General features: G+C 42.7%; 1 protein-coding gene across 2 annotated transcripts; it reads right to left on the bottom strand.

Moving 5' to 3' along the window:
- Positions 1-48: 48 nt before the first annotated feature.
- On the bottom strand, positions 49-21,363 carry LOC146196919 (S-adenosyl-L-methionine-dependent tRNA 4-demethylwyosine synthase TYW1-like). Of its 2 annotated transcripts, none has more exons than XM_084598628.1 (14): positions 21,247-21,363; positions 18,409-18,536; positions 18,224-18,310; positions 16,641-16,742; positions 15,494-15,688; positions 14,835-14,931; positions 14,374-14,468; positions 14,005-14,103; positions 12,659-12,927; positions 11,181-11,290; positions 10,171-10,484; positions 5,866-5,976; positions 5,211-5,378; positions 49-3,649 (listed from the first exon to the last, which is right to left on the bottom strand). In XM_084598628.1, exons 1-14 carry the CDS (start codon positions 21,296-21,298, stop codon positions 3,437-3,439), a joined length of 2,040 nt encoding a protein of 679 aa, XP_084454754.1. In that variant the 5' UTR covers positions 21,299-21,363; the 3' UTR covers positions 49-3,436. The 2 variants fall into 2 exon arrangements, with proteins under 2 accessions (XP_084454754.1, XP_084454753.1); XM_084598627.1 differs by lacking the exon at positions 21,247-21,363 and adding an exon at positions 20,583-20,794.
- Between the last annotated feature and the right edge of the window lie 3,026 nt (positions 21,364-24,389).

Below are 24,389 nucleotides of genomic sequence, written 5' to 3' on the forward strand. Positions count from 1 at the left end.
ACAACTGAGAGAAGCAAAAACAAATTCAAAAACTGCAGGAATCAGAACTCACAGCAATGTTCAATTTATTGCAGCTTAAAAACCAACTACACTAAAAACTTAGGTTTCAAGCAGTTTTTTGGTTCCAATGAAGCAATAGTTACAGGGCATCTCAAATCTCAATCTGAATTTTACTGCCTTTCGTCCAACCCAATTATGTAGACTTCTCCCTAAGTACAAACAAGGCGACATCCTTTTGGCTTTATATTACATCTCGCACATGTCACCAAGCCTATCTCCACTGCCTTTCCTCTCATAGTCACAGCTGTCTTTGCACGTGGTGCACCAGCTGCTGAATAAAAATTCAAGAACTGCCCCCCCCCAGGAAGTTATAAGTACAACTATACTATTTTTTTTTATTTCTTTTGTTTTAACCAAAATCGCAGACTACCACACTTAAACACTGGATGAGTATGCGCACTGCAAAATAACATTACTGAAGTTGTCTCAATTGAAGACTATGATCTATGATGTCGGCAAGTTGGGTGTGGAAAAGTTGGACCAGCTCCTCCTTCTTCTACTGTATTGACGCCAGTTGCGCCCACAGCTTCATCCTCTTTCAAACGGTCGGGAAGCTCACCCACAGATTCTTGAATTACCTCCAAGTTCTTAGAGTAAATTTTTGGCTTTCACCCTGTTGAACAAGGGCACACCTCTACTGCACCTTGCGCAAGCTTGTATCGCAAGTCCCAGAAAACAGGAAAATTAATAAATTGCCAGTTATGCTACAATGATCCAGCATTTGAAGAAAGGGAACAAAGGTATACTACAAGGTATGCAATGCCCAGTTGTTTTTGAGAGTAAAAACACTGCTTTCCTGAATGCCGCGAACACCATGGGACCTGAGTGCTGATAATTTGATATTAAACACTAAATCAATAACCTAAAAAGATTTGCAGCTAGAAGCATGAAACTGCTGGATGTGACAGTAGACATTTTGGAGACCAGCTTGTATACTCCAGAATATTTTTTGATTGTTCACCCTGACATAACTTGATATGTTATTTTTTAAGAACTTCTTCAGAAAGGTGGCGGTTAAGAAGAATTTTTAAATTAAAACATTGTTTAATTTCTGCATATAATTTTTATATTTAATGAAAGAGAAACTGCTGACATTTTTTTTGGCGTACACTGGCAGAGATGTCCTTCGCTATGCTTTGTGTATCCGCAAATGACAGCGATCGTGATGACAGCGCCACACTTCAAAATGAACCCCTCCCCCCCCCATACACACACATATGCACACACAAAAAGAGGAAAACAAAGTTCTTGCTCCACTGAGGAGAACAGAATTAAGGTATAAAAGAAAATCCTGGAGTGCACCCAGACAAGGAATATGCTTTTCTCAGTGGGCCAGCTGATGCATACTGGTGACGTCGGCTAGAAGTTCATTCAGAAACTATGACAAGCCAAAATAAAGAAATGCAGTAGTACCACAAAATAAAATGGTGCAAGGCCTACACTACAAGCCAGTATATGCTCACATGCCACTTTGAGAGAAATCTACAACAGATCCGAATCCATTATGCTTTCTGATCCACTGCACAACAAATTAAACATTACAGAAAGCGCAGTAAGTGCTGCAATAGAAACAGTAATCCTGCTTTTTCGTTAATCGCTGTAAACGATATTACCGTGCAAAAACAGCCATTATGAAAACTGTACCACGTATACATGAAACTTGCATCTACACTTTGCAGAGAAAGTTTCTATCTCTGCATTCCAAAATATGGCTTTTATACAAGTCCAGGGTTTTAGTCAGGCAGAGAAGCGTAATGTGAACTGATGTCCTAGATTTTATGGATGAGCATAATTTATGATTAAGGCTGAATCTCTCACTTTACAACCGATAAGGGTTCTTTGGTCAAACAACACATTCAAGCGCATTTCAACAAGAAACACAGACGACAAGAAAAAGTCACACCCACAAGAAGAAAAAGGCACACACACAAACATAAGTCAAAGAGGTTAATGGTTGTATGCGTGGGCAAGAAACTGAATAAAATGCCCTGATGCACGCAATTTTGCACAGCTTGCAGCGAGGCTCGCAAATATTGGCACGACATACAATGGGACCAGTCTCCTCATTCCACATTATGCACAAAAGACGTTGCAATATCCAGCTGTACTCGCACACATATTACCACCTCGTGCAGAATGTTATCGCGTGTACTATCTGAAATGCCCACAATACTGGTAGTGTGCACGCGAGAGCGTCCCTCCCCACTGTGCACTACAATAAGTAAGGAAAAATTCCATACGAAAGATCATAACTTCAATCCTCAAAATGCCCATTCAAAGCTTTGTATGGTAACTAATAGTGCAACAAAAAACATGCACAAAGGAAGGATGTGACTATACTTAGCACCCCCCATCCCTCACCCTGCTTTTGGTTACCATAAAATTAAATAACTAAGCATACTATCAGCCCTTCAGCATTATACAATGCCACAGAAGTCTGTCTACTACTACTGTCACTGTCAATGCTGAGAACAGGACAAGCAATGCCTACAAAGGACCTCATTAGAGAATAAAAATGATACAGGAAATGGCTACATAAATCACACCATCCGTTACCATGTGAAGATCACAGGGGTAACAACAGAGGCAGCATGCAGTTTATTAAAGGCTCATTAAACTATCACAGGCTGTTAAACATAGCGTTAAGATTAGTTTTACGCTGAAATTCAATTTCAAATTTAGCCCCAAGAGACAGGTATGAATATGAAAAGGGCAAAAAAAAAGAAAAGGGAGGGCTTGACAAGTTTTTGTTGCCTTAAATAATTCACAACAATCCAGCAGTCGCCCATGAAGGCCTGAAACGATGTGTAGATAATGCATGCCTTAAATAATAGTACTAGCATGAAAGACGCTCACCCCTCATCCACATCCCAACACAGAGAATACACCTCAGAGGACAAAAAGGTATAAAAGCTGGGCTTGGATGGCTCACCGAAAGACTTTCTCTGCTCCAGGTATCAATGTTCGGAACAAACTTCACCAGTCTCTTTTTCGGCACAGTGAGAAGGCAAGTTAGTAGTGACGTCTCATTCCAGGGCAACTGCCTGCTGTGCCTGACAAGCGACAACCATCATTCTTCACCAGTCTCTTTTTCGGCACAGTGAGAAGGCAAGTTAGTGGTGACGTCTCATTCCAGGGCAACTGCCTGCTGTGCCGGACAAGCGACAACCATTATTCACGTGGCATAGCGTCAGCAGCTATCTGTTGCCATAACATCTGGATCGCCGCACAACATCACGCAAGAGGAGTGCAGAACATGTTTACACTGCAGTCCGTCAACCTTCTTTGGTGCCACTCTTGTGACAGTGCTGCTTGAATATCCTAGCAGGTCTGTGATGATGTAACTGCCGCCTGCTGCTAAGAGCTGGGTGTTAGGCTAGCAGCCACTGATGTCCTTCTTGGACTTGCGGAGCATCCTGGTGTCACTGGGGTCAAAGCCCCGCTCTCTCGCCCCAAACACAGCCCAGGGAGGAAGCGGTGCTGCATAATCAAGAGAGCTGAACAACTCGCCCGTCTTGTAGAACCTCTGCACCAGCTCATGGAAGCGCTCATAGTCGATCCATGTGTGCCACTGTCCATTCATGCGAAACTAGAGAAAGAAAAAAGTTTTCACAGCGGTAAGTGCAACTTCGTTATCACTAGTACACAGATAATTACCACTACTCCTATAGACTAATGAAGGCATCAATCCTAGTACTGAAAGCAACAGTCTTGCGAGCAGCACAAGCCTTTTTTTTTTTTTTTTTTTACTTTTCGGTAAAACACAGCCTTCACCCAATGCCAGCACACTTGCGTGTGGGCCCAACATTCTTGCCTTGCACCATCAGTGGATTCTGTGACCTTGACCTTAAGTTCTCACAATGCACTCGAACAAAGGCCTCAAGCACAGTAAACCTCACTATACAAGGAAAGAAAGGAAGCCCACAATTAAAGAAGGCCCCGAAGCAATTGCGAGCTCAACCTGGCACTTTTTTGAGTCCCTCATGTCCAGACGCTACAAGATGGCTTACGTTTCACTCATCTTGAAGAAGGCACCTAGCTACCCATGAACTGACGAAAAAGTGTGGATTTCAACATGTTGGCAGCTGTACAATGTTTTTTTTACGCGCAGGGATATTAAAATGACGGGAATGAGATTCATTTTGTCGGAATTCTCTCAAATTTCGTGACGAACGAAACTGTGCTGATGCCTTGAAACACTTCCTACTCCATCTGCTAAATGATGCTCGTCCGTTAAGCGATGTGTGCGGTTCAAGCAGAAGCGTGCCGCAAGCTTTTACGGGATGGGTAACGACACTTGCATCTCTTGAAAGCAATACTAGTGCACTTACAGATATATAATGCAAAGCATCTCATGCTATACTTGGGACCAAACTATGAATTCAGTGCAAGTTTTTATTTTTGCTGTTCTTTGAGATAAAGCGAGTTCACCAACTAGGCTCATGAGGTGCAGGGGAAAAGCCAAATTCTTGAAGCAATTGAGACAAAGTGAGCCTATGCGGGAGGGAACACTGCAGCTTTTTTACTTTCACTGTTGACAATGACGAAGGTAGACTTTTTCTATGCAAAGGCGCCTGTGGCCAAAGAGTGCCACACACAAAATTTGTGGTCAGCCTTGGATAAGATAATGAGCAATACCAGGTTTTGAGTGATGTGATAAAATTAATACTGGTGCATAGGGCATTTCTAAATGTAATGAGTAAATGCATGGTTTGTAGTTAGTGCGTTGTGAGGGCAATTAGGGGATATGAAACGACTAAATTAACTATATACTACCTAAAACTGTGATAAAAGAATATTGTTAAATAAAGAACGAGTCAGATAAGCCCAGTCAGAAAGGCCAGTCGTCTTTTTAACCCTGCCTTCGTGCACATCTTGAATAACAACAGGCATCCTCAGCCACAGACAGTTTGCTGGCAAGTCTTAAGTTTACAGTTTCAAGCCTTAAGTCAACTGGAATTTCAAACTGAAATTAGGGCACCGAGGACATCCAAAGCCAATGAGCACAGCCTGAGCTGGCAACAGTAACCATCAAAACGATTTGAACCACGGGAGCTTTGACACGGTTAAGTTCGGGGCACCCATTACCGTGTGCGTTACCACTCGGCTTGCCACACAACAGCCCACGCACTTATTTGGCCACCACTCACCTTGTGATGCGCTATGAGGGCGCAGTTGGAGTGTTCGTGTTCCGAGGCAATGCTATAGTCGGGCAGCAGTGCCACCAGCTGCTTGACAAAGGAGAGCACCTCTTCGTGCCAGGGCACATTATGCATGGTCAGGTTGCTGCCCTTGGACTCCCCACAGTAGGTCACACCCTGCACGCCATCACCAGAGGCCACACATGAGAATACTGCGCTGCAGAACACCTAACATATGACCCAGGCAGCATAATCATTGGTCCAATACTGGCGCTGCATTCACAATGTCCGGTCCAACATAGGACCAGTGCATTGCCAACCTAGTGCCAATATTGAGCCAATAGTCTGCGTCACCTGGGGAAAAAGGTGATCATATTTTTAGCATTCTTTTATTCTGGCATTCAGAAACGGTGTTGCAGAGGTTTCAGTGACGAGCAAGTACAGTAAAACTTAACACAGCTTTCCAGCAAAGCACTGCAACTATTCACTCTAGAGCTCTGCACTAAGCGCCAGACTCTCTGAACTTAGTCCACACCAGAGTTGTCAAACTTTGAGACAACAGAAGTCGGGAAAGGGAGTTCTGGTGATACGCTGACAACAAAAATAAGCACATTTATCATTTTATATGAGGACAATGCTTGTCCATCTTTGAAAATAACAGTACCTTGATCTCGATGAAGTCAGGTTTTCCTAGCACTACGAGGTTGGCGTAGCCTTGCATCTCATCCATATTCCATTCTTTTACCAGGGTCAGCCTGTAGACTGTTCTTTGGCCCTAACATTAGGGGGGGGAAAAGAACAGAAAAATGAATTCAAAAGGCTACAGTAGCGTCTTACTCGTCAGTATAATACAATAACACATGCATAATGAAAAAAAAAAAAACGGCAACAAAAAGGTTGAAATTCATGGTAAGGCATCAGCTGACATTCCCAAACAAAGGCCCATGTGAATTCAAAGAAGAAAAAAAAAAGGGGGGGGATGCTGATTGTCAGCGTCAGCAATTTTGAAGAAAGCGCTCGAATCTCGTTAATGCAAAGAAGCAAACCTCCACTACAAAGCAGAAAGAGAGCATTTTTAAATGCAGCGCTGCTTCAAAGGTGCTCGCAGCAATAACAGAGGCCATGGAAAACAGAGCACCAAAATGCAGTTTAGTTGGCTTCCCTGTGCGGCGCTTCCAACATGCAGCGGTGGCAGGCTTTGCGCAAGCTAGGTTGATGGCATCTCTCACGTCAGTTACTGCCGAGACTACAACCGTGTGCACCGAGTTCTTCCGGGGTGCTCTCAATGGGTGCGAGAGGCATAAATAAACTGATGCCAACCCCCCTGACCACAATCCCTTTGTGCCTCTACACCAATGGTGAGAGCGAGATATAAAAGCACGAACCATAGTGCAAGCATCTGCAGTGGTGCCGCTAGTCACTTGTGCGGTACAGCGCAGTCTACCGCCTTCCATCCAAGCAGAAATCACTGATATGTCTGTTTATAAGCAAAACATGTTTGTTATATAAAGTAAAAATTGCACACATCTGCCAAATACATTTGGCAAGCGTTTGATGCAACCATAAATTTGTACTATTTGTGTTTGCAACATTAAGGTTTAACTACAAATCCAGGAAATCATGTAAGATGAAGTGCACGATGCTCTATGCTTTCTTTTTATGCTCCGACTGCATTCCTAATCTCGGCAAGAAATGATGTTCAAAAATAAAACCAACAGTGCTCAAATGCGTGATGAAAAACAAATGTCGACTCAAGGTAGACGGCCCCCACAAGAAATAGGCGACTGGGGTGAGGGTCCATATTAAAAACACAGACAGAAAAAAACCTGAATTTTTCATCAGAAACTTTTTTTTTTTGTCCCACCCCTGTGGTGCAGTGGTTAAGATGCCCGACTACTGTACCGGTGTACCCGGGTTTGATCTCAACTGCCGGTGTGTGCGTTCGATGTAAGCGAAACAAAAATGCGCTCGTGTGCTCTGCAAAGTCAGTGCACGCTAAAGATCCCCAGGTGGTCAAGATGCTAAGGAGGCACCCGTTTCTCTCTTTTTACTTTCACTCCTACCTTTCTCCCTTCCTTCACGGCGTGGTTCAGGTGTCCACAGAACAAGTGTGACAGATACTGCGCTTTTCCTTTCCTGTGAAGCAACCAATTATTATTATTCATAATTTTTTTTTTAGTCCACTTATACTAGACATTGGTCTTATGCTGAAGGTGTTGAGTAGACTCCTGGGTAGAAAAAGGCCTGCACATTAATGCAGCATTGTGCAAAATGGTAATACCAAGAAAGGAATAACATAACCAATAGAAAGGCAAATATATATGCAACAAGGAAGCAATAAACAGAAGAAAATAAAAAAGCAAAAGCAAAAAACAAGACTCAATGTTCTCAACAGGGTCAATACTCATTCAACAATAATAAAATAGCCTATAGTCCTATTTAGTCCAGCAGCTGTATAATGACGAGTCAGAGCAACCATGTCTAACTAGCCTCAATCTCAGTGGTTTTCCACATGAGAGAGGACACATAAGCATTTCATTTATTTAGCAGTAAACCAAAATTCAGTCCAAATTTTGAGGCTCACCTGTTGTGTCTCAATTTAGTGTTGCCGTATCAGATAAGTTTACAAGTTGCTCTTGGGAGATTTTCAAAAGAAAACAATTTTTCTAAGGACAATTACGATACTCCCTAATGCAAAATTTGAGTGTAGCTATAATTAAGCATTCTTGCGACATATTGAGGCAAAGAATTTGGGAGATTCTTCATGTATGCATGCGCAGTTACAAAGCACTCTTCATTTTTCACGAGCCAAAGAAAATTTCTATTTGGCTCGTGACTCTCTTTCGCTCAGTTACACAGGCAACGGCACCAACGGAGATACGGCTCAACCTCCGAACGGGTGCATAAGAGCTGTACTCTAAAACTACATTATACAGTCTAGCCCGGTTATAGCGAAGCCACTTATAGGGAAACAGCGGTTATAACGAAGGAAGTTCAATTTCCCATTCCCATTTTTGTGTTTTCAATACAACTTGGGTCCAGTTTTAATGAAGTAAATAAGCGAACATCAGCGAATATAGCGAAGTGATTTTGTACCAAATAAAAAATAATGTATCAATCAGGAGACTTTTACGCCTTCAGGCAAATTTTTGTGCGAACATGAGGACAAAATTTAGCTGATGGCCGCATGCGCAGTGTCGTCTGCACTCCCGCGAAGCGAAAGGTTGCTTCACTGCATAACTTGGCTTGTCGTCTTCGTGATGCGGCGTCCCGTCGAACCGGTTGCGTGGGAGGTAAAAAAGGTAAGAAAATAAAAGGCAATTTTCGATGACGTCACGGAGCAGCAGTCGACTGAGCGAATCGCAGTTATTGAATTTCTCTCCACTCGGTTCTGGGCCCAGGAGAGAGAGTCAGGGAGAAATCATCGCAGGAGTGAGAAAGAATGAGAGAAGCGAGAGTGTTTCTTCCGCTTTCATGGATCTTTGTATGTGCTTCTCTCGCTGACGTCATTACGCCTTCCAGCTTTGTTCCGCTTCTTACTTTTGATATCTCATGACCCGAATTTGCCAGGACAATTTTTAAACAATGGACCTACTCAGTTATCCCCTTTCTCGGACCCGACCCTTCGATTTCTCAGCAATGTCTAGTTTTGCAAGCCCCAGCATCTCAACAAGCAAGAGAAAAGTGTTGTCATTGAAGACTAAGCGTGGCATTCTGGACGAAGTGCGCCGAAACATTAAGAGTGATATCACATGGAAGTATGAAATCGCACAGTCCACACTCTCAACGATAATCAAGAACGGCAGCAAGATCGACGCCATTCTCGACGACGCCATTGGCAGCGGGGACTGAAAGAGGATCCGGTGCGGTGGCATACGCCGATGTAGAAGCCACACTTTACAGGTGGTTCTTGGATGCCTGATCAAAGAACATCCCGCTCAGTGGACCCATCATACTAGTGAAGGCTAAGGACTTGGGCTTCGCCAAGTTGCCAAGCTGCAACTTATGTACCAAGGGATTATCGCCAGCTTCAAGGTCCACTACCAGCGCCGAGTGACCGAGCGCCTTTTGATCGATGTTCACTCTGCCGACAATGTGGCCGAGATGAAGGTCCCTTTGGTGAAGGCCATTTATTTTGCAAGCAGAGCCTGGAGGGACGTGAAGCACCTGACTATTGCTCACTGCTTTAAGAAAGCTGGCTTCTCCCGAAGCAGCAGCGCGGACACGGCGCCTGCTGAGGACGAAGCTGCCGCGGTTGACATCGCTGCAACAGCTGATGGTTGTGCCACGACAGCCTGCTTGGAGCAGCTATGGGAGTCCGCTAACAAGTTGGACCGTGTGCCTCCAGGTCTGTCCCACATGGACTTCATTTCCACCGACGACAAACTTGTTGCCATGGAGGACATCACGATTGACGAAGTCGTCATGGGAGGGACGGATAGCACCTCCTAGAGTGACTGCGACGACGTTGGTTGCGCCAGCGGTCATCGCAGCTGTTTACACAAAAGTGTAGAGCCCCGGCGGTCTGCTTCCAAGCCGTGTGGCGGCGTTGATTTACCGTCAGTGGAGATCCTCTCCATTGGACATGGCAGGACAAAAAATCTTCTTACCGTCAAGAGTTTCGGAACAATACAAAATGTATTCCAAGACACACGAAGTGGCTCAGAAGCAGACCCCCTGGGTTCTACACTTCTGACAAAGACTGTACCTCGGGACTTCAGAGCAGAACATTGGTTCGCAGTTGGACGGTATGGAGGCCGCAATTCTGAACACCGCACTTGCAAAACGTATTCAGGGAACGCTGGACCACTTCGTTCAGTGAAGATAAAACAATTTACTCAAATTTGTCTCTTTCTTTCATAGTCCAGATACAACAAAATAGCGGATATAGCGAAGCGATTTCGAGGAAGGAATGCCATGGCAATACACATCACAGTGCACTGCAATGACCCAAGTGACCAACCCTCACCTTATCAGCCAGGGCCGTGAGGCTGTCCTGGAAACGTTGCCAGAAGTCGGGGAAGAGAGGTCGGTCGATGCGCTTTAGCGCCTCGCGACTGCTCGCATCGACCGATACGTACAGCTGTGTGACAGGCCCTAGCGAGCGCAGGGCCTCAGGGAATTGGGCATTGGTCACCAGGAAGGTCGAGATGCCCCGGTCATGGAGCAGCCGCACCAGCTTCCCAATCTCTGGATACATGATGGGCTCCCCCACCAGGGACAGGGCACAGTGACGCACTCGCCGACCCTCGTCGAGCCGCTCTCGCAGCACACCAGGCACCCCTACAACACGCCAAGAATTAAAATGGACACTAAGGACATAATTCTTAGCAAAATTCACTGTTCACTGTTTGGCTCTCTGTGGTTGCTTTGGCGTTCGTCCTAAAAACACACTACTGAAGAAACCAGGCTTGAAATGCAAAAATTGGTAGTGATGCTTGTATGCTTATCTTTTCTAGCTTACAAAGACTCAGTTTTCATTCAATGTATCCTTTTTTGCCACCAGAACAGGATGAATTACCAGCGCAGGCCAATTTCAATTCGTTCTGGCTGTCCGTTGAAAGGCACAGCACAGCTATTACTTACAAAATGCGCCGATCGAAAAAGGGAAACTGGAATTTTTGAACATATGGTTGCAGGAGTGCACATTCATTTTATTCAGATTAAGATGCTTTTATTTTTGCGAAAAAACAGGCAGCGAAATTGATCACAAAATTATCTCAACTGCAGGGCCTCTGTGTTGTACAGAAAACTCTTGATATTTCGAAATGAACACAAAATTATTTCCAATTAAGTGAAGTAGCTTGAATTAAGTGGACCTCTTTTAAAAAATTAAAATTCAGACTTTCAGAGAATTCAGAGGAAAAAAAAAAAAGTTATATTTCCTCTCCACGACAAGGCATCAAAATCAACCTTGTGGGTATTAAACGATTATGGAATTTCTCAGATTCCTAGACAGAAAATACCACTATTTTTTACCTTTGAACTCATCGATCATCTTGTAGTGATGGTTGAGCGCATTCTCCACAATCATCTCTGGAGGGTCCATGTTCCATTTCCACTCAGTTCCCACAGGATTCGTGTGATGCCTGAAATGCATTGAAAAACAATCAAATCCTCCGAACACTGACTTTATTGAAAACACAAAGAAAGATGAATGTTTTATCTTTTAAAGACTGAGTCACACCAAGAAAGTTATACTTTGAACTTTTCATATCAATGAATGAATTCCTCTCCAATAAAGTCGTTTTTCACAAAAATGCCAACTCATATTAAAACAATGTAAAACTTCACACATTAACAATACCAGTGCAAACAAAGATTCAGGTACAGTGCAAAAATCAATTGCCAAACTTGGCACTGAACAAAACTTGCATTAATGTATCATCAATTTTTCAACACAAGTGAGCATGCAGTCTAGTAAAGAGGGAAATTTTAGAAATTTCGAACTATGCAATGCGAATTGCAGCAGGTTTTCTGAAAGGACCGGCAGAAAGGGCATGTAGGGAAGCAACGCGCGCATGTAATAAGTTAAAAGGGAGTGAGCATTAGATTTTTAAGTGCCCTATTTTTTTTCGATACAACAAAAAGCTTGCTGTTTAAAGTGATTTATTACACAACAGTTGTGCTAAAAACGCTGTAGAATATTTTGACCAGTAATATTTTGATCAGTGCACAGTTATCAGTGCAGTGCTATAATGAGCCCATTTTTATCGAGTTCGATGCTAAAAACCATGATCAGTGAACACAATGCCAATTATGTGCCGGTAAAAGTGATGTACAAAAAACTAATATAAATCTCATCTGACAAAAAGTAATTAGACACATTTAGTACAGAGTAGAGCCTATTTCAGTTTCCACACTCAAGAATGTTATAGCCCACGGAAGCATAGCTCATCAGGAAAAGTTTTTGTCAACCATGGTTACCACTTCACCAAAAAAAAGTTAAACGGTGGCGTCATCTAGCAACAAAAGCGAAAAACATATCGCTAATGATGAGAAAGAATTGTTTTTTTGTAATGAAGCGCAGACTGGATAAGTGAAAATATAATGTAATGTGGCGAGCACTCCTAGACGAAATAGCAACACTGTGCACTAAGGAAATCATTTTTTTCCGGGCTGTGGTTACTTGGTATGCAATACAGATATGATAACGGCGTTTGTTTGCGAGACATTTCACTTTAATTTATGTGATTTTCAGAGCTAAATTAATTGCAAATCCTCGTTTCTCAAATACTGGCATGCTCAATCGATATAGTACTACTATGAGGCAAGGTCTTTTTATTTCCACCTTAATCACGCGACATGTTATGGTCAATGTTGACAGTCCCTCCTACACAAGGCCTACAGAATGGCCTTGCCACTTATGCATTGTCACTTAGGCCTACACTTTCCAATTAGGCCTACACTGAGAAGAAAGCAAGTAAGCACTTGGGCTGCAAACCACTGGTGCTTACCTCCAACAGAAGACGCACTTGTTGGCGCAGGCAAGGCTTGGAGTGGCCTCCATGCAGCGGTGCGAGTCGATGCCATAGAAGCTGTGTTTGTAGCATCCACCGCGACCGCGCAGCATAGCCTTGGTCCAGCGGCACAGCTTCACCCCCGAATGAGATCCAATCAGCCGGTAGCCCTGTTTTCCCAATGACTGCCGCAGTAGTGGGGTCAGCATGTCCCGCCGCTCGCCTTCCCCTCCACTTCGGGCTGTCTTGGGCAGCTGCTGTTTCCCCTGCACATTGTAAAGGCCGATTTTGCCAGTCAGCAATCAAGTAGAAAGCTTACTATCCCACAAGTGCGTGCTAGCTGGTTAACGCTTGCTTTATGTCCAACTCAGGTGCAGCTGAGTTCCAAATCTCATACACCACTACGAAAAGCATGTTCGAAAAAGTTATGAGAGTTAATGGGTGCTCAGAAAAATAGAAGAAATAAAACAGAAGTTACTAATGCATTATCTGCCCTTCAAAAATCTGCTATATATAGCCTGAGCTAAATTAATGTCTCAAGCGAGTGGCAACATTAAAGGCACGATGAAACTATGGAAGGCTTCAAAACTCGCTGTTAAAAACCAGCAGTTTATTGATAGAGTGAATTGCTTTTGTGAAACAAAGAAACATGGGATGCAAGCATGGCTGAATTCAAGTAGCTTCAGCTTTGGGGTAGCGAAGCCACGTGTGGCCAGACCCTTTTTTTATGGTGCCACAGATTCCGGTGCACCAAGCACCCATTGCGATAATTTGTGACGATACTACAAGGGATGAGATGAGGTTTGTTGAAAGCTGATATTGTGAGCACATCTTGTAATGAAAACAGCAGACAGAGTCTCTTAAGAAAGAAAGTATAAAGCACCTGACATCATTCTATGCCTCTTGGGTGTTCCTATTATTATAAAGTTTTATTTGCTCTGGATAGTGTGCACCAAATGCACGCCTCCCGTTTCCATAGTTTCCATAAAATAAACTACTAGGGAGTTCAATTCAAATGTACTTGTCATCACTGTGCTTTCAACCACACATGGTTTGAAGCCATGACACTTAGTTTAAAAAGCAGGCATGATTACATTTACAGATACTTACCCTTATATTCCTGTGTTCACACCAGTTTGCTACACTACTGAGGTCACTTTGCAGGACTGCCAGACCAAATGGTGAACATATTTTCTCGTAGCTAATGCAGTCACTTGCAAACAGTTTTAAGGGGGACAGCATTTTTTTACATCACTTATACCAGTTTGATTTTAAAAACACTTCACAATCCACGAAGCAGTGAATCATCGACTATCTATCACTGGATAACCAACTGCACCAACCTTCAACTTAATGGCATTTCCAACATTCCCAAGGTCTTCAAGGTCAACCACTTCTGGCTCGCCTTCATCACTTGAGCTTTCATAAGCCACAGGCTCCTCCTGCAACAAACCCAAAAAGTCATCCGTTCTAATTAAGTTCAAAACATAAGTAGCAAAGCAGAAGTGGCAAACACAGTTGCATACCACAAAGAAATGTCCTAAAGCTGAATATAATTGTACTCTAACGGAGTTGTTTCACCTCAGCTTCTCTCAAACGGCATTGTAGGTAGTTTACTGTGATCTAATCGGTGCAGCCTCAAAGTTTCAAGTCTTAAATGCCAACCTAAGCATGCATGCAGAGTTTTCAGAAAAGCAATAAGAGTTGCTCACAGGCGCAGGGGGCTTAGCGGGCAAGATTGCAGCAGATGGGCGTCCTCTCAGGTAAGCCACAACGTCCTCTTTCCAAGCTGAAAACTTGCCAGTTCCTTAGTGAAAAGGAAAAAAGCAGAGAAAAAATGAAGAAAATTCTGCAAAGTGTTTATAAACCTAAGCATATGAAATCCTGCAACAGTTAGCAAAATGTAGGAAAGGTAAGGCTTTCTCAATGTTTCTTCAATGCGATCTTCAGCGGTACTATTCATGGTTTCCTGCTGTTAACTATGAAAAACAAAATACACATCAGCAAATTGTTGATCCTGTGAGAGACAAATGTAAACAAATGACACCTGTATACCAATCAATTTGAGCATATTGCTGCGACATCATACCTTCAACTTTTAACACAAAGAAAAAATGTCATTATATTACAGCTGAATTCTCCTATACAGCAAAAAGGCTTAAGACTGTCTCACCATATTTCCCTTCATCGTGGCTTTCGTCATTAAGGCACAGAGGCACCGCACGCGTTGCATGCAGCCTGGAAAGCCAGAAGTCCACATCTTTTGCAACCTGGGACAAACAAAAAGGGTTGCGAAAAAACACAAAATGAGATAAAGACAAGTTTGTAATGACATGCTGCCTTAGGTACAAATCAAACATTCAAAGGAAGGCTTCATGCCTTTTTGATCTTCCGTTTCAATAATAAAAAAAAATGTAAATGATGACCACCAAAAGGGTATTCTGTTTATGATCTGTGCCGTGATTCACACTGCACAGTCTTTTGCATTTCGCCTCCCCTTAAAAAATGGTGACCCAGCCAAACGTAACAAACAAAGCATGGAGCATCATGCGATTTCCCTCGGAACCAATGAAAGGTTAAAAACTGAGGGGGGACACTATTACCTTGTACAATACACTAGCACTTTAGATATCATATGTGTCAGTGCCAAATTAAAGGTTTTGAAAAAACTGTCAAGTGTAACATAAAAAAAAAAAAGGGGTGAGAAGGAACTAGCTCCTTCAACTAAGCAATGCTGAATCAAAGAAAAAAGCTCGTGTTATGTACCATACCACTGGAATAGCTGGCAGCAAAAAAAAAAAGCCCAAGCCTATGCTGGTAAGAATATAGTACCTTGTTGTAACTGTCACCATAGGCTGAGTCTCCAAGCCCATAGATGGCATAACAGAGGCCCTGCAGGTAGTATTTTTGCACCCGGAAATCAGCATATGTGTCCTTGAGCCAGTCATAGAACCATGTTGCTTCATCAGGTGGGGATCCGTCCACATATGTTGACACAATGAAGACGCAAAGCCCCTTTGCTTTTACCTGCACGTGTGAACCCAAAGCGTGATCACTCTACTTGACCACCATTAAAAGGCACGTTTACTGGAAATACAGATGTTACAGTAACCAAATTAGCATGGCGTAATAGCTAAAACTAATGGCCTTGTTTCATCAACAAAATATTCATGCATACCGGTCACCATTACCAGTTTTACAAGCTTATGGCCTTAACTAGTTACACGTTGAACTCGCAGCAGAGGCTTTGATTTGATGCAAGGATGCTCCCTAAGATAGCCATTACAGCAAACAAGAAAATCAGCAGGGGGAAAAAAAACTCCACAGAGGGAAAGAGAGACGATCTCAAGGGTTTCAAGGGCTGCAAGTGGTACAACCGGTTAAAAAAAGACAAGAAATAGAAAAACAGCCAATTTAACCGAGTCGGTCAAATGTGAAATTTGCAGCGTGTCTAAACGACTATGTGACAATATACGTGCTAGCATGTCGCTTTCGGTTCGAGGCTAGAACCTCAAGGTGAGGCTTCAGGCAAAGATCAGTGAAATTGGTGGCTAGGGACCTTAGTGATAATGCCCTATAAAATTTTGGTACCATTTAACGAACTGTAAGAGGGCGATGCGATAGCGGTGTGTTCTGAATCCAGAGCGCATGGATGGAAGTTGACGAAGATAACATGCACAGCACAGAGTGAGAAAGTGGTAGTTAACCATGAGGGGTGACCAGCTGCCGCAAAAGCATAGCGCTCTTGTGCTCCGACCAGTGAAGCTGACCTGTTCAATCAAAATCCAGGCTCGACGAAGTTTGCTCGTTTTTTTTCTTGTTTTGTTTGTTTCTTTCTGCCGGTCACATAAGCGAAATCGGATTCAGGAATTAGGTTTTTGCAAGAATGCAGGTAGTAGTGCTAATGCATCAGTAAATGGCCGGTTTGTCAGAGTATTTACTTCATCAAGCTGCTGTTATAGCTAAGAGAAAAGCTCACCTGGCCAAGCAAGCATTCTTCTGGCTCCACATGTTTCAAGTTGACAATGTCAACATTGTACTCCAAGGCATCTAATTCAGCCGCAAGTTTTTCAGCCAAAATCTGGAACAAATGAAAGAATGCCGTTACTAAACACTGTTTCCTGATGAAAACAAAAGTTTAGTTTTTTTCTCCTGTTGTTTATCACTGTTGACTAGTGTGATGCTTCGTCTTGTTGAAGTATGTCATGGGCATTATGTTATCGTGCTTTCTTTTACATTACAGCCCTCTTAAGTTTGTTCCTCTCAATGCACTTTAACACAACTTCCCCTCTTATCAGAAGCTTTCTCCTAAAGGCTGGAAGTACTGCTAAAATAAATAAACAAAATTTATTCAAATGTTGTAATCTTTTGAGCCTGACTGATGATGACCGATGATTTTCACATGTTAAAGAAACGATGCAGGGTATGCCGAAGGTGACAACGAAAAGGTTTGGATTTATTTCAACGCGTTTCTTAATTGAACTGAAATCTTTATAAATAAAAAAAAAATAAAATAAAAAATAAAATAAAAATAAAATAAATAAACAAAATTTATTCAAATGTTGTAATCTTTTGAGCCTGACTGATGATGACCGATGATTTTCACATGTTAAAGAAACGATGCAGGGTATGCCGAAGGTGACAACGAAAAGGTTTGGATTTATTTCAACGCGTTTCTTAATTGAACTGAAATCTTGATAACAAGCTTTTTGTTCTTTTTTTTTTTCATTTTGTCAGCATCAAGATGGAGCCACTAGGGTTGCCCTTGAAACTTAGGTGTCGCATGCTACCACTAAGCCATCGCCGCATTGCTTTCATACATTGGAAAGCAGTCCCAATCATGAACCACTGCATAACTTCTGCAAGACATAGCTACTTTCTCGCAACTACTCACAAAATATACAGAGCTAGAACTACAGCATATAAAGAGAACATAAACAACAGTAAGCATGTATGTAACATGCAACTGTTTTGCAATTTGGCACTAAATTAAATATGCATGTGATTAGACTTCTCTTCCCTGTATGCAGAGCTATTCAACATAAATTCATGCAAGTAACTTCAGCTAATAAAATATAATTTAAGCATCTTCTTTTCACCTGTGCTGAAGAACTGTGACGAGTTTTCCTATTTTTCCACAAAGGAAAAACAAATTGCTATTCTGATTCTGTTCAAATATAACTAAAGTTAAAGCAAAGATTTAAGACCTGTGTTTATGACTGGTTTTGATAATTCATTTTTGAAATTATGGAAAGCCTAATGGCTCTGCACCTTGCATACTTCTTTTTGTTAATTTTTTTGTTGTTGCTGATTCTGTATTCACGCTCTGATTACTCAAGTTGCATCATCAGTGCCTTTTTTCTTTCTTACAATTACTTTCCTGCAATGGCTCGCAAGTGAGGGCTACAGTATTCATATATATATATTGTGACGCCTTATACACAAATAAATAAAATCAGTCAAAATGTATGCCCTTCAGTCTGCACAACATATTTCAAACAAAACAATGAGCTGAAAAAGGAATGAGCTCTAGAATAAATGTCTACTCTTTACATGACACACCTTTGCATTTCCCGTCTGCGTCCCATAGAGAATCTTCACAGACCTTCCATTGCATTTTCTTTTCTTTTGCTTGAAAGGGTCATGAGTCTGCAATGTGAAGAAGGTGGTTTCACAATAAGTACCTTCACATAATAAAAGGTAAAAGATGAAGAAAAGGCAGATATCGAACAATATGCTGCAGTTACCTTTATTTTGGAGAGGTTGAGCTTTTCCCGTGCAACAACAAAAAAGAGGACTGCTAGCACGCCCCCACATAGTGTTGTGGTATAGGTGCTGGGATACCAGTCCCGAGATGACCTCTCACTGACAGGTTCTGGAAAGAGCATTCATAAGATATGAACAGACGTTAATTCTCACGCACACTTTCATAGTCTTACTTTGTCTATATCAAAGATGTGGGATGCATTTTCGCAAGGAATGATCTAATGAGGTGCAATTTCAGAGTGTGCAATAGACATGCAACAGGTCGATCAACTGGACTTTTGTAGCTAAGCCTGCCCTTGCATGCAGTTTTTGAAAATAAACATAAAGAAGCTGCCTGACTCCAAACTACTACTGCGATACCTAATTTTTCCCACCCATTAGGTGTTTTTTGCAAAACTCAACTGAAAAACATGAATCAGTGCCTTCAGTCGATCAGTACAGCAATAAAGGATTCATTTTGGCCATCTACCATTCACAATGGTGCTGTAACAAATGAAGTGAATAATTTCATTCACCTTTTCTTTCATTACATCATAACGTGCCATCCTGCAGAACCCATAGACACTCACAGCTGCACGCCATTTCCTATTCTGCATTAAGTTGATGTGCTAACAAATAATGAGGAGCAGTAGCGAGAATGACTGTAGAACTTCAGCTTGCTACTAAATTTTCGTATGTCTATATCAGTGCAAAGGGCGGTGTCAGTGAGGGCATTGCAGTTCTAAGGTGAAAGCCTTACGAGTGGTGTGTCAGCAGGAAGCGATACCAGTAATGTAATGCGACATGTTATCAAAATTGTGACATCTTTTTTTGCGCAGGATTCAGGGTTGTGTCACACCATTTTGATTCCCATTTAGCCTTCATATGCCAGTCAAGCTGGAGGCTAGCTTGAACCAGAGATTTGAGCCAACAACTTATGTACTCCCAATTTTATGCCATTAATTGTAAGTATTGTTGGAAGTTCAAATGACCTCTATACAGTGAGAGATACTGCACCTTTCTTTTTTTCAGAAACAAATTATCAACTCTGTGCCAGTCCACCAGTGCTAAACCATCATGCAAACCTATGCCAAACATTGCTGTCGCACGTCTCAATTGATTTAAACCCTGGCTGGTACCACACCGGGGCCAAATTATGTAACCATCAAGCCATAAAACTAACCAAACCAATAATATCACCAATTTTCTTTGATCAATATGTCCGCCAGTCAGGGATGACAAGCAGGAGCGCTTTTTGGCTGGTCTTGTGATTTGATCGTTTCGTAGCTTACAAAAAAATTAGAAGAGTTCAACCCTGCTGAACCGAATATTGAGCGAAAGCAATAGCTGCGGGTGACTGAGCATTCTTCTAATTCTTCTTCTTCCCCAGCCCACACATAAACCCCCGCTTTAACCAAGCCGTATGAACGTGCCTTATTGGGCTCTAGGAGTAACGTGAATGCCGGGGTCCTGGCAGGCTGATTCTAACATAAGCGTCCCATGTGAAACGAGAGACTCAAGTCGGCAGCTCCTGCCAGCCTACACATAAAGCCCCTCTTTAACCAAGCCGTATGCACGTGCCTTATTGGGCTCTAGGAGTAACATGAATGCCGGAGTCTTGGCAGGCTGATTCTGACATAACCGTCCCATGTGAAACGAGAGACCCAAGTTGGCAGCTCCTGCCAGCTTGGGGTCGTCTAAAGGCCAAAGGTCAATGGTGGTCACCGCCGTTCCACGCTGAAGGCTCAAACTGCGAGGAGTATTGCTTTCGCAATAAAAGAGTTCGCGCGCGCAAGCTCGCGACAGTAATGGCAGCCAATAAGATAGAAACTCGGGCTTGTTGATGCGGGCATTTAAACATCGTTTTAGCAACATACGACAGGGACAGAGAACGAGAGTCACTCCTCTCGCTCTCTGTCAGTAGAAACTGTTCTTATTGTTTGATCTGAATTCCGTATCCGCACAGATATGCACAGAAAAAGAAACGCAACGTGTGACAAAGGACTCTCCAAAACACTGCAGCATGCGAAGCAACAAAAGCAACAATGCAACTCTTTTCTTGGAGAAAGTTGACAGTGTTATGTGAACATATCACTGCCTGTGTCCTTTCAAATGTGTGAGCGCTTCACAGTACACAATGCGCTCTCGAAGGCTTGTATGGAATATGCGCACTTGCCTTTTCCACTCGCCAAGTCAAAGTAAAGTAATGTACAAAGGACTGAGATCACAGCGTACAGTGTTGTACTTTCGGACATTGCCGCGAATAGCCGTTGAAAGGAATCACGCTTTGACTATCACAAAAATTACGCTATGATAAAGCGGCGCAACACCACCACAGGTGTTCAGCGTGCACGCGACGTCGCGCTCGTAACTGATATCAATGCCGTTTGGGGAAGTCCGCGCTTGTGAGCCACACGTAATTTTTTTTTTCCCTCCAGAAATCCAGGGTACAGTGGTTAATAATAACAGTGAAGATACTGATGCAAATGGCTCCTTTCTTGCACTGTCTTGTAATTTTAAGACGATATAATGCGTTTACACAACTAGCACATCGCTTCGTATTCTCACTTTCGGTTTCGGTCCAGTAGAACCCACTGATATAACGGCTGCAGTTGTAATGAACACTGGGTATAACGAAAAAAAAAAAAGAAAAAAAGAAAATTGCGATTTCACATTCCAAGATGCCGCAAAATTGGCCTCCCAATCAAAAAATGTGCGCTTCCCACCAGCGTGATATGACAGAAAAACATTTCCCAGCGTCCAACACCCCAGCGCCCCTTGCCAAAACAACGTGGACTTCAGCGGTACCATGGCAGTACGAATGTGCCTGCATGACTTACGAACAACGCGTCTGACTCGGAATCCAAGCTTCGTGATGGGCTGATTTCCCATCTCATAGGAACTATACGAATTAGCAGCTCTTGCCAGCAGAACGTCACGGCTACTGACATCAACACAACCCACCAACCAATAAGTAATCAGCCATATGTCATCTGCCAACTACCACCTTTCCTTCCCCCATGTTTCAGAGGCACGCTCACGATTTTTCACTCTCAACGCCGACACTGACAAGCCAGATCTTCTGGAGAGTGATGCCTTTAACGATACAGCTTCTTTTTGATTTTGGAGAAAATGGGAACATAGTGGCTAACTTCAAACCATTCACATGCTCACATGAGCCCTGGTAGAACTATTCTAACAATTCCTTCAAGTCCCATCAGCCTTGTCAAAGATGCAAAGAACACACTTGAGCTCTATTGTAATCAATTTTATTTTTGAGTGAACCTTCTCCCTTCAAAAGGCAACCAGGTAAGGCTGCATATATACATGCACAACAGCAGTTGATTGAACATACAAACCTGAACACAAATAACAAATGTACAAATACAGTAGACTGAACTTAAGCCTACTTTTATATGTGCTACAGAGTATCATATCAAGCATTTATTTTCTTCATTTATACTGTGCACAAACTTTCCCAGTGAAGTACAAAGTGACGCCTGTTGATTCCCCAGCCGATCGACGCCACCGTGGAACTGAAATTGTTCATGTGTCTCGCTTGAAACCGTTTGTGCGCCGCGATGCATCGGTTAGTTAGGAGTGGCCAGGCTGGCCGCTTCTGACCCCCCAGGCAGATTGTGTGAGCCTTCCGTGGATGTTCTTTAATTTGTACATGCCATGATCTTCCTCTTTCATTTGTACATACCATCATCATCGTCCCACGGTGCCGGCTCCGGCACGCGCCTGTGTTTTGTCATCGGATTAAAACGCTAGACAAGGCATCGCTGGCCTTGCCGTCACGACCTTGCCGTCTCAACCTAGCCTTCTTTCACAATACATACAGTTCTGAACATTCCTGAAAGCATTTGTTGCTTCAACGGCAAAGAGCAAAATTGCCATTTTACCTTAAATAATTTGCAACTTTATGGCCTGAACTGTGCGCAGCCTGAACAAGTATCATTCACAAGAGCCAAAGCAAATTAATACAAAACAGCTTAAAATGTGCAACCTGACAAGAAAACGATGACCTCTAAACAGAAAACATAAATACAAAGTACCGTATTTACACAATTCTAATGCGAACCCGATTTACATGACCAAAAGAGAGAGAAAAAAACGAAAGCCCTGATTCTAACGGCTATATGAATTCTGTGAATTAAATAAAACGTAAATATTTTCCCATTTTCAAGTAGAAACAGGCTGTTCACCGAACATAATCACTCTATTTTATACTAGCTTAGCTCAAGAGCTGTCACTTTCAGCACCTCGGTAGTCACGGGCATGTGATCCACCCGCAGCTACCTCATGAAATCAGCCAGCTCATGCTCAAGGTCTGGAAACCTCCCTGCTTGCAGACCATGGCTGCTTTCGATTGATGTCCTGCTCTCAAAAATTGACTTCTTAGTTTTGGCTAGTCACGGACACAAGTCTCAGGCATGCCAAAATGACGAGCTGCTTCTCTATAACCGCTCTCTCCTGCGCGTAGAATAGCTACGCTTAAATCTGTTTTCGTGTAGGACACGATGCGTCTTCATCGCCACTGCGGCATTGATTCTCGGACAAGAGAGCCTACGAATCGGACAACAACAACGCACCGATTGAAAATGGTTCCTGTGTCCGAATACAATGAGCAAATGTATTGGTATGGTTGCCAACTGCATATGTGAACTGCCGCGTTCGCATTGTGGCAATGGCAATGGTCAGCTATAGGCCAGTTGCAGTTTGTACTTCACCCCCCCCCCCCCCCCCCCCCCCCCAAACATAGGTGAGCGTTGGAACTGTGTAAATACGGTAAGCAAATTGTGCAAGAGAAATGACCACTCAGAATAGCTGTACAAGAATCTACACTAGAGAAGACAACACTGCTATATACAAAAACCGACATGTCAGATACTCTCAAAAGATAGCAAAGGTAAACATTAGAAAATCCACAAAAGTCCATAAGCAGCATCTTATTTCTACAAAAAAGAAGGAAGCATATTTTTTCAAGCAAGAGAGTGCTCAAGTCGTGAGAGACATAAAACCTACAATTCAACATCATTCACATTCTTTTTCTTTCTCCCATTTATCACAAGCAAAAGAACAGGAAAAAAAAAAGCAATGCAAGGCACAAATAGTTGCCAATGCAATGAAATGCAATTAATATGACAGCAACCACTTTCCTACCATGCGAAAGCAAAAGTAAATATCCTTGTACACAGAAAATCTGATAAATAATAAAAAAAATAGGATCCCCAAATTTTGCTGCCACTGTTGATGTTCGTTGTATTAAAAGCCATTGCTGAAAGCACAGAGATAGAAAGAACAAACTGAAGTTGCCCTGTATTAATAGTTTACCACATCCTAAAGAGACATCATTGAAAACTACTGATCTTTTTAGCTAGAAAAGGCAAAAAAATTAAATAAAACACAAGAAAATTCTAAGGGGCACTTTGGACTACTAAATTGCAATGACGAAAGCCTATATTATGCGGTGGTCCAAAGCCCTTCACTACGGCACCTCTTTCTCTCTTTTTTTCACTCCCACCTTCCTCCTTTTTCTTGGCACGGTTAGGTTAAGCTGTCCACAGAAAATTGAGACAGATACTGTGCCTTTTTCTTCCTGTAAACCAATTTGAAATGCTGCTGATGATTGCTGTACTGCGTCTGCTTTTGTATGCTGTGTAGTGCGGCGTTCGAGGAAGCGCCAAATGAAAGGTGCCTCACAGATGCCTGGATTGGACACCCGGCGGTGTCAGCTTCGTATATGCGTGAATCGCCGGGTGACGTCGTGACCAGTCGTGACGTCATGGTTGTAAGTGCTGTCATCGTGGCATCAGTTCCAATTACCAGACATGGCCTGAGACGACTTCTGGTGGATGTGACTTCACACCGTTCCCGTGGCTATATTGACATCTGCGCTATTTCGATGCAATTTTGACATTTTTGACTATAATTATTTAACTAATTACTCTACAGTCATCAAACTTAGCTTTTGGGTTCA

The sequence above is a fragment of the Amblyomma maculatum genome, chromosome 3 (genome assembly GCF_055883805.1).
Source record: "Amblyomma maculatum isolate TAMU_Amacu chromosome 3, ASM5588380v1, whole genome shotgun sequence".
NCBI lineage: Eukaryota > Metazoa > Arthropoda > Arachnida > Ixodida > Ixodidae > Amblyomma > Amblyomma maculatum.

Bases quoted from the DNA above. Each gene is read 5' to 3' on its own strand.
- LOC146196919 (XM_084598627.1), bottom strand. From the start codon at position 20,661: ATGTCCGAAAGTACAACACTGTACGCTGTGATCTCAGTCCTTTGTACA. The intron at 16,743-18,223 runs GTGTGTCATGTA...CATTTGTTCCAG, and splicing joins CGCAGACGGGAAATGCAAAG to ATTTTGGCTGAAAAACTTGC. The intron at 14,469-14,834 runs GTGAGACAGTCT...CTTTTCACTAAG, and splicing joins CCACGATGAAGGGAAATATG to GAACTGGCAAGTTTTCAGCT.